Source organism: Loxodonta africana, chromosome 6, assembly GCF_030014295.1.
Source record: "Loxodonta africana isolate mLoxAfr1 chromosome 6, mLoxAfr1.hap2, whole genome shotgun sequence".
In the NCBI taxonomy this organism is placed as follows: domain Eukaryota; kingdom Metazoa; phylum Chordata; class Mammalia; order Proboscidea; family Elephantidae; genus Loxodonta; species Loxodonta africana.
The window spans coordinates 78,721,342-78,737,051 of record NC_087347.1 but is presented as its reverse complement, the minus strand read 5'-3'; the positions used below and the strand labels follow the sequence as shown (position 1 = coordinate 78,737,051).

The following is a 15,710-nucleotide window of genomic DNA, read 5'->3' as shown; positions in this document are numbered from 1 at the left end:
ATTGCTTTTTTTTTTTTTTTCAGCTTCCTCATGCTACCATGGGCATTTACTCCAACAACAGCAACAACAAAAACATTCTGCTGGGAAAATAAAAAATTTTTAATCAACCTAATGTTAGCTATTTTATGTTATGGAAGCTGAAAAAAATACCCACATAAAATTTCATTCAAATCTCTATATGTCACTGCTCTAAGTTGAATTAGACTTTTTAAAACAGCCTTCATTAGGTGAGCCTGTTTCATATTTGCAAATCCTATCTGAATTTTGCAACCTTGAAAGTGAGATCCTTAAAATAACGAAATCCTACATTCAAAATTGCCTTTGTTTCAAAAGTAATTGTTAGACGTTTTTATATTTCAAAACAGAATTTGTTTCTTTTTAATAAATATTTATTGAGTGCCTACTATGTGATATAACCAGTTTTGGGCACTGGGAACACAGCCATTAACAAAACATAAAAATTCTGGCCCTTAAGAAACTCATGCTCAATGGGAAAAGCTATATAATTAACAAGATAAATGAGACAACCTCTTAGATGGGGTGAGACGAGATAGAATCATAATGTAAGGAAGAAGGTAGGCAGTTGGGGGTGGGCTGCGATTTTAAGTAGACTAATTAGGGTAGGCCCTTTGGAGAAAGGAATATTTAAGCACAACCAGAGTAGACACGCAGGTGAGCTGACGTGTATCTGGGGAAGGAGCATCCTGGCAAAGAAACAGCGCACGTTTCTGGAGTGGAGTGACTGGAGTGGAGCCAACAAGAGGGAGAGTAGAAGACAGGAGGTCTGGGAAGTGAAAAGCGGTCAGATTGTGAAGGGGGTTGTAGGCCACTGAGAGGTCTTTGTGCGATAGAAAACATTAGGGTGTCTTGACTAAAGGATTAAAGTAATCTGGCTTACTTCTTTTTACTGAGATATAATTCATATACCATAAAATTCACCCTTTTAAAGTACACAAGTCAGTGGTTGCTAGCTTATTCACTAGGTTATGCAACATCACCCTTCCAATTCTAGAATATTTTCATCACCCCAAAAAGAAATCTCATACTCACAAGCAGTCAATCCCCCTTCTTCCATCCCTTGGAAACCACTAACCTACCTTCTCACTCTGTGGACTTGTTCATTCTGGACATCCCATATGTCTGACTGACTTTTTACCTCTATGTCTCTGGATGCTGAGAACAGGCTGAAGGGAGGCAAGGGCAGAAGCAAGGAGGCCAGTTATGGTGCAGCTGCAATAATTCAACTGAGAGATGAGAGGGGCTTGAAACAGGATGGTAAGGGAGGTGGTGACTTAAGGCCAGATCTTGGGTACATTCTGAGAGATTGGATGTGAGGTATGAGAGGGAAGGAAAAGTCAAGGACCACTCCTAGGTTTTTGGCCTGAGCACCTGGAATGATGGAGCTGACATCAACTGAGTGTACAAGACTACTAGCCATTATTTCCTACAAACTCCAGGGACCAGATTTTAGAGATGTTAAATTAAATCTGAGATGCAGATATTTAAGGGAAGATGCCAAAAAAAAGGAGCTGGATAGGAGTCTGGAATTAAAAGGAGAGGTCTAGGCCAGAGATATATATTTGGGAGTTAGTGAATGGTAGATATATAATACCATCAGGCTAAATGAGATCACCAAGAGTCAGTGATTTAAAAAAAAAAAAAAAAAAAGCAATCAATGGAAAGAGTTCTCGGGCATATCAATATTTGCAGGTCAGAGATGCCGAGGACCAGCAAAAAAGATTGAAAAGGAAGCACCAGTGAGATGGAAGGAGAAAGTCTGTCATAGAGGACAGCTCAATGCTGCTGATAAGTGTAGTAAGATGAGGACTGAGACTTAACCACTGGAGTTAGAAACGTGGCAGTCATTCCCTTACCCCACGCTCTGTATCTACCCTCCTGGTCACTCCACTCCAGCCATACTTGCCTTAGCATTTGCCATTCCATCTGTCCCCTCAAGATACAACTTTGAAAACAGTCTGAGTAGAATTGGGAGGCCAAACGCCTGACTGGATTGGGTACAAGGGACAGTGGTAGGAAAGGAATTGAAGTCAGTGGCAATTTTTTTTTTAATTGTGTTTTAAGTGAAAGTTTACAAATCAAGTCAGTCTCTCATACAAAAATTTACATACGCCTTGCTATGTACTCCTGGCTGCTCTCCTAATGAGTCAACACACTCCTCTTCTCTACCCTGTATTCCACATGGCCATTCAGCCAGCTCCTGTCTCCATTAGCCTTCTCATCTCGCCTCCAGGCAGGAGCTGCCCACATAGTCTCACGGGTCTACTTGAGCCAAGAAACTCACTCTCCACCAGTATCATTTTCTGTCTTACACTCTGGTCCAATCCCTGTTTGAAGAGTTGGCTTTGGGAATGGTTCCAGTCTTGGGGACCATGACCTCTGGGGTCCCTTCAGTCTTAGTCAGAACATTAAGTCTGTTCTTTTTACAAGAATTTGAGGTCTGCATCCCACTGTTCTCCTGCTCCATCAGGGATTCTCTGTTGTGTTCCCTGTCAGGGCACTTATCAGTTATAGCTGGGGCCATCTAGTTCTTCTGGTCTCAGGCTAATGTAGTCTCTGGTTTATGTGGCCCTTTCTGTCTCTTAGGCTCATAATTACCTTGTATCTTTGGTGTTCTTTATTCTCCTCTGCATGCCAGGTGGGTTGAGACCAATTGATGCATCTTAGATGGCCGCTTGCTAGCATTTAAGGCCCCAGACGCCACTCACCAAAGTGGGATGCAGAATGTTTTCTTAATACATTTTGTTATGCCAGTTGACCTAGATGTCCCCTGAAACCATGATCCCCAGACCTCCACCCCTGCTACTCTGGCCTTCCGTGTTCAGTTGTATTCAGGAAACTTCATTGCTTTTGGTTTAGACCAGTTGAGTAGCAATTTTTTGGAAAAGTTTAGCTGTACAGGAAAGGAAGGAAATGGCTATGATGGGGAGCATGATCAAGAGAAGGCTTTGTTAAGACTGGAGAAATAAAAACACATCTGTATGGTGATGGGACATATCTAGTAAGGGGGCTTTAGACGAACAGGGAAGGAGCAGACAATAGCTGGGATAGGTTAGAGGGGGCAGGAATCAAATACATTTTATCTGTTTATCAAATAGCCAACAATTACAATATAAAACAACATCTTCTGAACAGGAAAAAACAAGTAAAAACTTTTTTTTTTTTTTTTTGAGGAGACATGAGAACTACCATCATTTAAAATGATCTAGGTCTACTTTTCAAGACTGAAGGTATCAGACAAATTGTACACAGAGGGTTAGGGACAGGGTTGAGCTCTGGGCATGGAGTCACGAGACCTAAGTTCAAGTACCACCACAAGCTGCAATGCCCTGACACTACCTTTGACTTCAGTTTTTCATCCACAGGTAATTAAATGCAACCTGGTATCTCTACCTTACAGAACTGACGTGATGATCAAAGGGAACAGGCAAAGCTTGTTTGTAAACTCTTTGGCGTGATGTGCAGGTGAGGTATTTTTAGTGCTGCTTCCTTAGGAGGAGTCACACATGCCTGGTCTTACTCCAGCACTCTACACATACGAATACCAGAACTCCCAGAAGGGAAACCAAGGCAAGATAAAATAGTTTTAGAAGGATAATTATTAAGGCATCGAAAAACAGGAGCTTTCTGATTATGAACTGTATTTAAAACATATTCAACAAGTTATACTTGAACTATACCTTAATTGCTGCTTTTTAAAAATTCAACAACAACAACAAAATGCCACTAGTTTAGATTCAACTGGGCCTGGGGCAAAAAGAAGTATGCTAAATATGACCGTAGGCGTGATGAGGCAAGAGCATGTTTAGCAAGAGATGTGACCTAACTCCTTTACGGGAAACTCTTTTATTCTCCATATTCCCTCCCACCTACCAGGGATCAGCACACATCAAAGGACAATAATCAAAAATAGATTTTTGATTATTATTTTCATTCCACTAATTAATTTTTAGTTCTGGCTGTTTAGTATGGAAAATATATCTTGATCTAGCTGTTAACTTTTTATTTCTTTGGGTAAACTAAGACACAAAAGTGTGTGCTTATTTCTTCTAATAAGGATGAAAGTAATTTACTTTTATCAAGGAATTGTTAGGTTAACATAAAGAACTCAGAGAGGAAATTTAAAGTAGACACTAAAGTTAAATTGATCTGTTTTCAGTTTTTCCCTCATATTAGATGAGAAAATTTTAGTAAGAACCCAGCTGCACATGAGATCACACAAGGTTTTAAAGGCAAGTGAGAAGAAAACAGGATATCTATATATATATCACACACACACACAAAAAAAAACCATTGTTATCAAGTCGATTCTGACTCATAGTGACCATAGGACAGAGTAGAAGCGCTCCATAGGGTTTCCAAGGAGCAGCTGATGGATTGGAGCTGCCAACCTTTTGGTTAGTAGCTGAGCTCCTAACTAGAGGAATCAGGCTCCTTGTAAAATCAATGTGTACATTCCATGTATAATTACTAGGAAGAGTAACTCAATTTTTTTTTAATTATAAATATATCTTTGCATTTATGACATACCATTTGTATATCAGTGACGTATTATTGGATACTGGTTCTTTAGTGAGAATCCTAATCTCCCACTATAAACCCAGTTACTCTTATTTAAATAAAATAATTCACTTTATAATGATCTGTATTATAAAGTTTCTAGGAATAAATTATGCGTATATGTGTGCATATCTCTTTCAATGTCCCTCTCAGTCACATCCTCCAGCGTTACTGGGGAAGAATTTATTACGAATAAGTGAGCTTTTTAACTTATAATGTGTCATTTATGAAGAGCATGTCAATTCAAACACCGATTAGGGTCTGAATATTTTTGAAGAAAATCTTACCATGATATGCATTCTCCTAATTAACACAGAGTGTTACCATAATTAACAATGTAATTACTATATAATAAATATAATTAACCTTTTTTTTTTATGATATAACGTCAACAAATTTCGATTACTTAGGGTCATAATTATGAATACACAGTAATAAACTGCATTATAAAATCTTCATAAACCCAGAAGTTGCTAAGGAGGGTGGCACTATTCACCTTATCCTAGAGAGGGCTCCAGACTACACTTTTCCTTAGGTGACCGTGACTGCCTCTGAGAGCTTTCTACCTCTTTTGTCAGGAGGTTTAGCAGCATTTCTTGCTCCTATCAATAGGCCTGTATCTGGTAGGCTCCACTTCCTCCATGTAGTCATCTGTTGATTTGAAAGTAGTAGAAAGAGTTGTGGTCTAGAAGGGAAGTGATCAGGGGTCCAGCCCCGTCTCTGCCACAGCCCAGCCTCACGACCTGGACAAACCACTGAACCTCTCTAGGGATTCTGTTTCCTTATCTAATGAAAAGAAAAAAAAAAAGGTCTGAATGATCTTTGAGGTCCCAACCTTAAGACTTTATGATGAATATTGCTGAGGGCTGGGAAAACTAGCACCTAAATTTATCAGAACTGGGTCCAAAGAAAGAATAAGAAACTCTGAGAAACGACCTCAGAGGTTCTAGTACTTCTGTACATGAAATTTAAAATACCTTATTTTTGCTATGTCATGGACTTTTGGGTCTTACTTTTAGGTTCTTTGCTACAGTTGCCATAACTGATGTCCCTCACCAAATAAATGACATCCAGATAAATGAGACATACCTACATAAAAACAAAAAGCTTTCTCAAGAGGAAAATTAAACATGATTGATTCGTAATTGACTTCTTTATACAAGAATTCAAGAAGAAATCTTCCAAAATCCATAGGGTAAAGTATTCCTTTATGAAAATTTTTCTTTCTAAATGCATTTCCATGTGATATATCAGCAAAATGACACTGCATACTAAAAGATGATTTACCTATAACTACATCATGACCATCAACCAAGCCAGCAGAGAAGAGCTCCTGAGAAACGCCATCTGCCGTATCTGTCCAAATGTGAAATGAATATGTATTAGTAACCACAAAATAAGAACCAACAACCCAGTGCAATGTAAAACATATATATATATATATATATCTTTCATTTACTGAAGTCACCCACATGTGTTTTAATTCAGATTCTACCAGGAGGAAAAATCAGAGGCAAACTGAAATACATTTGCTTTGTATAATTTTCATCTTGCTATTTATCTGGTAGAAGTAACACAAAATTATTTTTTTCATTTTTGGTGAACCAAGAAACCTTTGGCTTTTGGTTGTCATCTGAATTAATCTGCAAATGCACCTCTAGAAGTTCTCTCTTAATAGTTCCCTAGGACACGGCTTTCCTTTCTTGCCAAGGTTAACGTCAACATCTTCAAACCTTTCCTATCATTAGCTGCTACTGAGCCAGAATTTATGCCAAAGGTTGAAAGGGTAGAGTCTGATACACCTTATATTTGGAACAAACATTCTATGAGCTTGTTGGACTATCGAAATGAGCTATTTAAATTTATGCAGTTAAGAAACTCCTTTAACATGACATTGATCATTTGATAACAACAGATTCATTATCTTAGAAAATGTGGTTGAAAAAAGTAATGTAGTTTCTCAATGATAAGTGACAGGAATTAGCAATCTCATAAAGACGGGATCGAACAGGCTGCAGCAAGTGAATATAGCTGAAATTACTTAATTGAAAGGTTATGAATGAACATGATAACACTGAGAAGTCTTTTTGAAGACTCTATAAAGGGAAACTGATAAATTGCAATGTGCTCAAAAGAACCACTGTAAACCTCTGTGTTTTTACAGGGGGGATGACTTGGTCCTCACGGCCTTTTGATGTTCTTATAAGCATACAGAACTATAATTAGACAAAAACAAAACAAAAGAAAGCAAACAAACAAAAAACACCACTCAGCAGCCAGTGACAATCGAGATGGAGGTTTGACATAAGTGTCTCCTAAAGTCAGGGAATGCCTGATAGTGAGCTGCTGAATCAAGCAAGCATCCAAACTGAATTGTGGTTTGTCATGCCGGAAGCTGCCCTCAACACAGACTGCTTTCCTTGCTTAATCTGCACCTCAAATGCTATTAAGTATCCTTGAGTGTGTGTATATGCAGCTGGAAGTGCAATCACCTTTTACAGTTCTTGGGTTGTGCAGTGCTTAGCCCGGTGTCAGACACACAGTAAGTATACAATAAATGGTATCTGCGATGATGACACATCAGCCAAAGACAATACGAATCGTATCTTACATCCTTGTGTATGCTCTTTCTTCCCTTCACGCCTGGCCCAATTTCCCTAATTTCCAACAAAAGCTTGAGATCCAATGTGTATCATTTATATTTCCAGAGAAATCGTGGTATTCTATCATTTTACTGATACCACTTCATAACAAAGTAGAATATAATGAAGTAAATGAAAAAAAAAAAAAAAGGAATCTTACTAAGCTATACAATTCCATGTAATGTGGGCTTATCTTGGGTCTTGTCCAAGAGGTTTTATTGCCAGAGGTTCAAGAAACACCTTATAAAAATCTCTTAATGATAAAATGATCCCATAGCAAGGCACCCAGGGCAGCATCACAATGAACGGCTCTACTTTGAATATGATTTATCCTTGTAACACCTGCAAGAACATTCAGCATCATAATCTCTTCTTCCTGGATGCCACCTGAATATCAGGAAAAGATGCACATGGAATTAAAGTGCCTATCTCGGTACTTGGCACACAGTAGGCAGTCGTTACATTTCTATCGATTGATCATCTTGTAAAGGATATGGATGTATTACCACCATCTCTCACATATCAATACCATCTTACACTTGCGGAAGAAGCTACAACCACAGGAGATAGTTGAAAATTTAATAATCAAACACAGCCAAACTGAGGACCAAACCTAAAAAACCAAACCCGCTGCCATCCAGTCAACTCCAACTCATAGCTACCCTATAGGACAGAGTAGAACTGCCCCATAGAGTTTGCAAGGAGTGCCTGGTGGATTCGAATTGCTGACCCTTCGGTTAGCAGCCATAGCACTTAACCACTACACCACCAGGGTTTCCAGCTGAGGACTAGCAAGTGATATTCCCAAACGACTGAACGGTACAGTGTCTCCTACTATCTTCAGGACTCCTAGGAGCCAGATGAGTCATATTATAATGGAAAACGAGTCACACGGCTGGCCAAAATGAGAAGTTTCTGGGCTTCCGTCATTAAGTAGTCATTTTGATTGCCCAAAGGTCAAGTATCATTACAGTCCAAAACAGACACTTGAAGGTAACTGTTTCACCTGTAATTTATTTTTTTAAGCTGTTTAGCATTCCTGATATCTAAGTAAGTTTAAAAGATCATACATTAATGCCCAATTTTGAGAGCATACAGCAATATGATAAACCCAAAGGGCTTATTATTAAATGAGGGCAGAGAATATTTTATATGCTTATATATTTTATACCACATATGCGTATTCATGTGCAGATACAGTACAAACGTAAGCACATGTGGTGTACATGTAAAGGCTACCGCAGACAATATCTGAAATGCAGACAGCATCAGTAATCACAGAGGTACTGTGACACACACGGTGCATCTGCGACTAACTACCCAGCCAGTGCACAGCTGCCCAGTGAATGCCAGCTATCACCAGAAAGCCGATGCTGTAGTTTCTGTCTTGGTAACAAAAGCAGAGACTGTTAATCTAAGGATGGCAAATGAGGCTGCCAAAGCAAGTACAATGGCTCAGGAATGCTGATAGGGCCATCTTAGCCACAAAAACCCTCACCTCAGAAATTCATTTCTTTGATACTTCGTTAAATTACAATTGATTTTTATTGCCATAGTCAATTTTAAGCAATTCGATGAAAAGAAACAACCTTAAAATAAGAATATGTTCTTTCAACTTGCCGCACTTGAAACATTTGTTACATAATTGCTAGATTTTTATCACAGCATTGCTTAGTCAATATTTTTATATTATGACAAAACGCAGGTCTTTGATAACACTGACTGGCCTTTTCAAATTTCAGAGACCAACTCTTAAGTTGTCAAAGAAGGATATCTTCAGAATGAAAGATCAATTAGCAAATTTTTTAGGGTCCTATTTGCATCTTTTCAGTGAAAGATACTCCAGATGTTATTTTAACACAAGTACACTAAAACCAACACCAAAACCAAACCTGTTGCCACTGAGTTTATTTCAACTCATAGCGACCCTACAGGACGAGCAGAACTGTCCCATAAGGTTTCCAGTGAGCAGCTGGTGGATTCAAACAGCCAAACTTTCGGTTAGCAGACTCTTAACCACTGCACAATCCCCACTGAAAACCCAGTGCCATGGAGTTGATTCTGACTGCATCACTAAAAAAAACCCTCAAATACACTGGGAGCCATTAAATCTTTGTCCTTACAGAACCCAGAGAATAAGGACCCTGAGTCTATGGCCACATTTGGCCCAGGAACAAAAATAGTTTGGCTGGCAGTGTCTTTTAAAACCTGAATGTGAATCCATATATGAGCAGCTAATATTTGACAAAGGCTCAAAGTCAGTTAAATGGGGGAAAAGACAGCCTTTTTAACAAATGGTGCTGGCATAACTGGATATCCATCTGTATAAAAATGAAACAAGACCCATATCTCACTCCATGCACAAAAACGAGCTCAAAATGGATCAAAGACCTAAATATAAAATCTGAAACAATAAAGATCATGGAAGAAAAAATAGGGACAACATTAGGAGCCCTAATACATGGCATAAACAGTTACAAAACATTACTAACAATGCAGAAGAGAAACTAGATAACTGGGAGCTCCTAAAAATCAAACACCTATGGTCATCCAAAAACTTCACCAAAAGAGTAAAAAGATTACCCACAAGTTGGGAAAAAGTTTTTACCTATGACATTTCTGATCAGCTCCTGATCTCTAAAATCTACATGATACTGCAAAAACTTAACTATGAAAAGACAAATAACCCAATTAAAAAATGGGTGAAAGATATGAACAGGCACCTCACTAAAGAAGACATTCAGGTAGCTAACAGATATATGAAGAAATACTCACAATTATTAGCCATTAGAGAAATGCAAATCAAAACTACAATGAGATTCCATCTTATTCCAACAAGGCTGGTATTAATCCAAAAAAAAAAAACAACAAAATAATAAATGTTGGAGAGGTTGTGGGGAGACTGGAACAATTATACGCTGTTGGCAAGAACGTAAAATGGTACAACCACTTTGGAAATCAATTTGGCTCTTCCTTAAAAAGCTAGAAATAGAGCTACCATACAATCCAGCAATCCCACTCCTTGGAATATATCCTAGAGAAATAAGAGCCTTGGCATGAACAGACATATGCACACCCATGTTCACTGCAGCACTGTTTACAATAGCAAAAAGATGGAGGCAACCCAGGTGCCCATCAACAGATGAATGGATAAATAAATTATGGAATAGTCACACAATGGAATACTACACATCGATAAAGAACAGTGAGGAATCTGTGAAACATTTCATAACATGGAGGAATCTAGAAGGCATTATGCTGAGTGAAATTAGTCAGATGCAAAAGGACAAATATTATATAAGACCACTATTATATGAACTTGAGAAACGGCTTAAACAGAGATTAAAATATTCTTTGATGGTTACAAGAGGGGGAGGGAGGCAGAGAGAGGGGTATTCACTAATTAGATAGTAGATATGAACTGTTTTAGGTGAAGGGAAAGACAACACACAATACAGGAGAGGTCAGCACAATTAGACTAAACCAAAAGCAAAGCAGTTTCCTGAATAAACTGAATGCTTCGAAGGCCAGCATAGCAGGGGCAGGGGTTTGGGGACCATGGTTTCTGGGGACTCTAAGTCAAATGGCATAATAAAATCTATTAAGAAAACATCTTGCATCCCACTTTGGAGAGTGGCATCTGGGGTCTTAAACGCTAGCAAGCAGCCATCGAAGATGCATCAATCAGTCTCAACCCCACCTGGAGCAAAGGAGAATGAAGAAGACCAAAGACACAAGGTACTTATGAGCCCGAGAGACAGAGAGGGCCACATAAACCAGAGACTACGTTAGCCTGAGACCAGAAGAAGTAGATGGTTCCTCGCTACAATCGATGACTGTCCTGACAGGAAACACAACAGAGAACCCCTGATGGAGCAGGAGAGCAGTGGGATGCAGACCTCAAATTCTCGTAAAAGGACCAGACCTAATAGTGTGACTGAGACTAGAAGGACCCCAGTGGTCATGGTCCCCAGACCTTTTGTTAGCCCAAGACAGGAACCATTCCCAAAGCTAACTCTTCAGACAGGGATTGGACTGGACAGTGGGATAGAAAATGATACTAGTGAAGAATGAGCTTCTTGGATCAAGTAGACACGTGAGACTATGTTGGCATCTCCTGTCTGGAGGGAAGATGAGAGGGCAGAGGGGGTCGGAAGCTGACCGAATGGACACAAAAAGAGAGAATGGAGGGAAGGAGTGTGCTGTCTCATTAGGGGGAGAGCAATTAGGAGTATACAGCAAGGTGTATATAAATTTTTGTATGAGAGACTGACTTGATTTGTAAACTTTCACTTACAGCACAATAAAAAAAAAAATACATTTCAAAAAATAAATAAATAAACCTTGTCAACTGGAAAAAAAAAAACTGAACGTGAACGTACATAGGCAGAACTCTCTGGTTTCCAAGGAGCCCTGGTGGTGCAGTGGTTAAAGCTCTTGGCTGCTAACTGAAAGGCAGGCATTTTGAACTTACCAGCCACTCCACGGGAGAAGGATGTGGTGGTCTGTTTCCACAAAGATTTCCACAAAGATTCAAAATTTTAGCAAATACAATTTTTTAAATCAAATTAAAGTTTATGTGGGGCTCCAGTACATAAAATAAACAAATGCAGAATGTTATTAGCTTATATATATTAATAAATTCAAATATATGAAAATGATGTATTTTATACACGTATTCAATGTACATAAAAACGTGAAGCCACGGGTCACGGAAAAAAGTTTGAGCCTTAGCATTAAAATCTGATTTTTATTTTTTATGCTGTTAGTCGTAAACTAAATAATGGAAATAATAATTTTTTTTTTTTTCTACAACTGGCCTTGTGGTCTCCAGAGACTGTTTGTATATGTTAACCATTAGTTAACCAAGATTACTCGGGCTTCTCCTGTGCGCCAGGCTCTCTGCCAGGTGCTGGGGATACCAAGAAGTAACACATGGTTCCATGGCATGCAGGAGCTTAAAGAGCAACCAGGTTAGTGTTTCAGCAGTTTGATAACTGTTTAAAATACTAAAATTGTATTGAACTGCAAGATTGGCATTGTTCCTACCAAGTTTACCAGTGGTGCCTGCAGCAAATAGAGGCTACAAACACTCCTCAGTACAGGCTTCTTATAATCTGAACTGGGAAGAGAGAGACAAAGTACTTTACCTTTCTCTATGATACAGCCGTTTGCTGCTCAGCCCTCATCATTACTGCTGTATGCTGCTCATTAGGCTCATCATAACTTCCTTTAGGCTCTGCATCACTATGCTGTATTTATTTTCATGGTTCAGTTTAATGTATTCTTTATACATACACACACACACTGTATAGCATGTGTCACTGGGATTCATGCAGTCAGTAGTGGTTCACTTTATAATTCCTACAATTACTGAAATCCTTCCTTTCCTCCCTGCCTCCCTCCCTCTTTCCTTCCTTCCTTCCATTTTTGAACACCATATTATAAACAAATGCTTGTAATTAACTTCTGAAATGCTCTTTGTGGCAATAAAATAATAATTTCAACTAACCCTTACCTCTTCCTGGAGTAAACTCAAATCGTATGTCATTCAGTTCCTTTCTGGAATTTCTGAAATACATTACAAACAGCACATTAAAATCTAATGAAGCGGAGTTTAATCAAACTGAATGTATTCCAACTTTCAAGATGCTACTAATACGTAGACAACATTTTACAGTTTTGAGTTACCTCCAAATATTTTCTTAACTGGAAGAGGCAGTTATGACAATAATGATGGAAGAAATTTGTTTGACTGACTGAACTTACCTTATACAAATGTGTTAATCTTACAAAGTTCCAACAATAAAATGTTCTTTTTATACAAGCTGTACTAAATTGGTAACAAATATAATTTCATAGTTAAAAATTTCAGAAGTCTTTAGTCTAAATAATATTTCATGCATTTTTCATATTTTCCTAGGAAAGCAGTATTTTATTGAATCATTTTTAAAAGTGAAATAGAGAAAAAGTTTATGACGGCAACTATACACGAAATCATGAACAAAATGTACATATAACAAGGTATGCATTGTGTAATTAAAAAAAAATCTAAATATAGGGGGACGTCTGAATGTTGTGAAATTAACCACAGAGTACACAAAATTTTATTTAAGTAAATATCAAATGCTTACATAAAACTGGAATATATACATATATATGTACATACACATATATACATATTCAATCAAAAGTTAAGCAACACTGGAGAGATATGAAACAACTAAATATCTAAGATACGATTTTTTCCAGTCGTATTAACTTAAAGGAAACCCTGGTAGCGTAGTGGTTAAGTGCTACAGCTGCTAACCAAAAGGTCAGCAGTTCAAATCCACCAGGTGCTCCTTGGAAACTCTATGGGGCAGTTCTACTCTGTCCTATAGGGTCACTATGAGTAGGAATTGACTCGACAGCAGTGGATTTGGTTTTTGGGTTTATTAACTTAAAGATACAATAGTAAGGGCAGTGAGCTATAATTAGAATTTTTTAAATTCTCACAAGAACACTAAATATTATGAGTCACCCTAAATAGACGCTAGAATGAAAGTTAATAAAAACACCTTAAGAAACTGCAGTAGGAAACATTAAATAGTAATTTTCACAAGCAATTTAGATCTACTTAACTATTAGCTTAGCTGCCAAGGGTCTCCAAGACAGAGACAGAGATGGCTGAATACCCAATTCCTAAGAATCTTCCAGTAGAAGGAGGGAGTCTGATCTAATCCTGCTGAGCCCTCCAGCATTAGTATTCTAAATCTCCGTATAGTATCATTTGGTCTGCACAAACAGTGCCCAAACCATGGCGACTCTTTTCTCTGGGCCCTTTTTGTTCTCTGCACTGATCTTTGTTCTTCGCGTTCTACCACATCCTCCCACATTAAGGTGAAAGAAGGCTTGGAAGGACGCACAAACAATGGTGCCAACTCAAGGGCAGCCTTTCTCCCGAGAGCCTAGAAAAGCTGGCCCAAGTCTAACACCTTTCCACAAGTAAAAGGCCAAGAACACAATGAACACTCAAGCCCAGGCCACAGACAAGAGAGCCTTGAGCCACTTTGCTCTTTTCCAAAAAGTTTCCAGCAGCACCTTGGCTCAGGCTTCTCCATCTTGACCTTATCATTACTCCTGGGGATGGGACAGGGCTAGGGGACATTCAGAATTCCTATGGCTGCGCTTCTTTTAGAGCCTTCTGAGAACCTGAAAGCTGTGAAGTGTGGATCCTCACCCGAAAGAACCGGACACATGACCTCCACGTGAAATTTCAGACAATTCTAGAGAGTTCAGAGATCATCTCGGACCCCAGATAAAGCAGCCCTGCCTAGGAGCTGCAGCATGCTGTTAACAATCAATGTCTGCAGCGGGAGGGCTGTTTGCATGCTGCATTGTTTAAATAGCCTAAACCTCTTAATAAATTGCCAGTACAACCACAACTGACTTGGTTCTCTCACATGTATCAGTGGTTCTCAAACTTTTTGGTCTTAGGAACTTGTAACATTCTTAGAAATGTTGAAGATTCCTAAAGAGCTTTTATTTATATAGGCTCTATCAATATTTACTGTACTAGAAATTAAAACAGAAATTTAAAAATATTTATTAATTTATTTAAAAATGAAATTAACCTACTGCATGTTAAAATATTTTTACGTAAAATAACTTTATCTTCTAAAACAAACAAAAAAAATCATTGAAAAAAATGCATTGTTTTATTTTTATTTTTGTAAATCTCTGCAAAGCCTAGCATAAGAGAAGACAGGCAGATTTTTAAATTTCCTACTGGATTCTTAAATTTGCTTCTGCATTCAATCTGCTGCAATATCACGTATCATGTACCCAGCTGAATTCCACTGTACACTTGTGAGAGAGTGAAAATGAAAGGCAGATAATTTATTAATATCATTATGAAAATAGTTTTGACTTCATTGAAGAATCTCAAAGACCCCGAGAGGCCACCAGACCACACTCTGAGAAACACTGATTATACAGGTAGCCCCAACTTATGACAGGGTTCCCTTTCGATGACTCTGTCATAAGTCGATTCTGAGATAAGTGGAATATTTTTTTTTCTGGTTTTCATTATTATTGCCTTTTATTATCAGTACCTTTATAAATCTGATCTTTGAACATCTGTGACTAAAAATCTGAGAATGATAACATCAGTAAATTACATGTAGTATATATATATTTTTTTTATATATTACTAATGACTAGATAAAAAAACAGATGGTCATAAGTGTGGTTCATCATAACTCAAATATGACATAAATCAGGGGCTATCTATATACATACATATATATATGATATATATATTATCTCATTTGATTCCAACAGTCTTTGATATATACAAAGTAGGAATAACTTGTTTTCCATTTTTTAGGTGAGTATGTTCAATAGCTTCTCCTAGTTTACAAATGTAATGAGTGCCAGAGTGAGGACCAACAATACTGTAATGGAAATACCTAATATTAAATATAAATGCTCGATTTCTTTCACTTT

General features: G+C 38.1%; 1 protein-coding gene across 10 annotated transcripts in view; it reads right to left on the bottom strand.

Moving 5' to 3' along the window:
* STK39 (serine/threonine kinase 39) overlaps window positions 1-15,710 on the bottom strand; it is a 420,086-nt gene that overhangs the window by 131,988 nt on the left and 272,388 nt on the right. For 9 of the 10 annotated variants that reach the window (XM_064287029.1, XM_064287028.1, XM_064287032.1 and 6 more), the window contains 2 exons: window positions 12,739-12,791; window positions 5,866-5,934 (listed from right to left, as the gene is read on the bottom strand). In XM_064287029.1, the coding sequence (XP_064143099.1) occupies window positions 5,866-5,934; window positions 12,739-12,791 (122 nt within the window). Of the gene's footprint in view, window position 1; window positions 5,230-5,865; window positions 5,935-12,738; window positions 12,792-15,710 lie in introns of those variants that run through there. The other variant, XM_064287037.1, reaches the window with a different exon arrangement.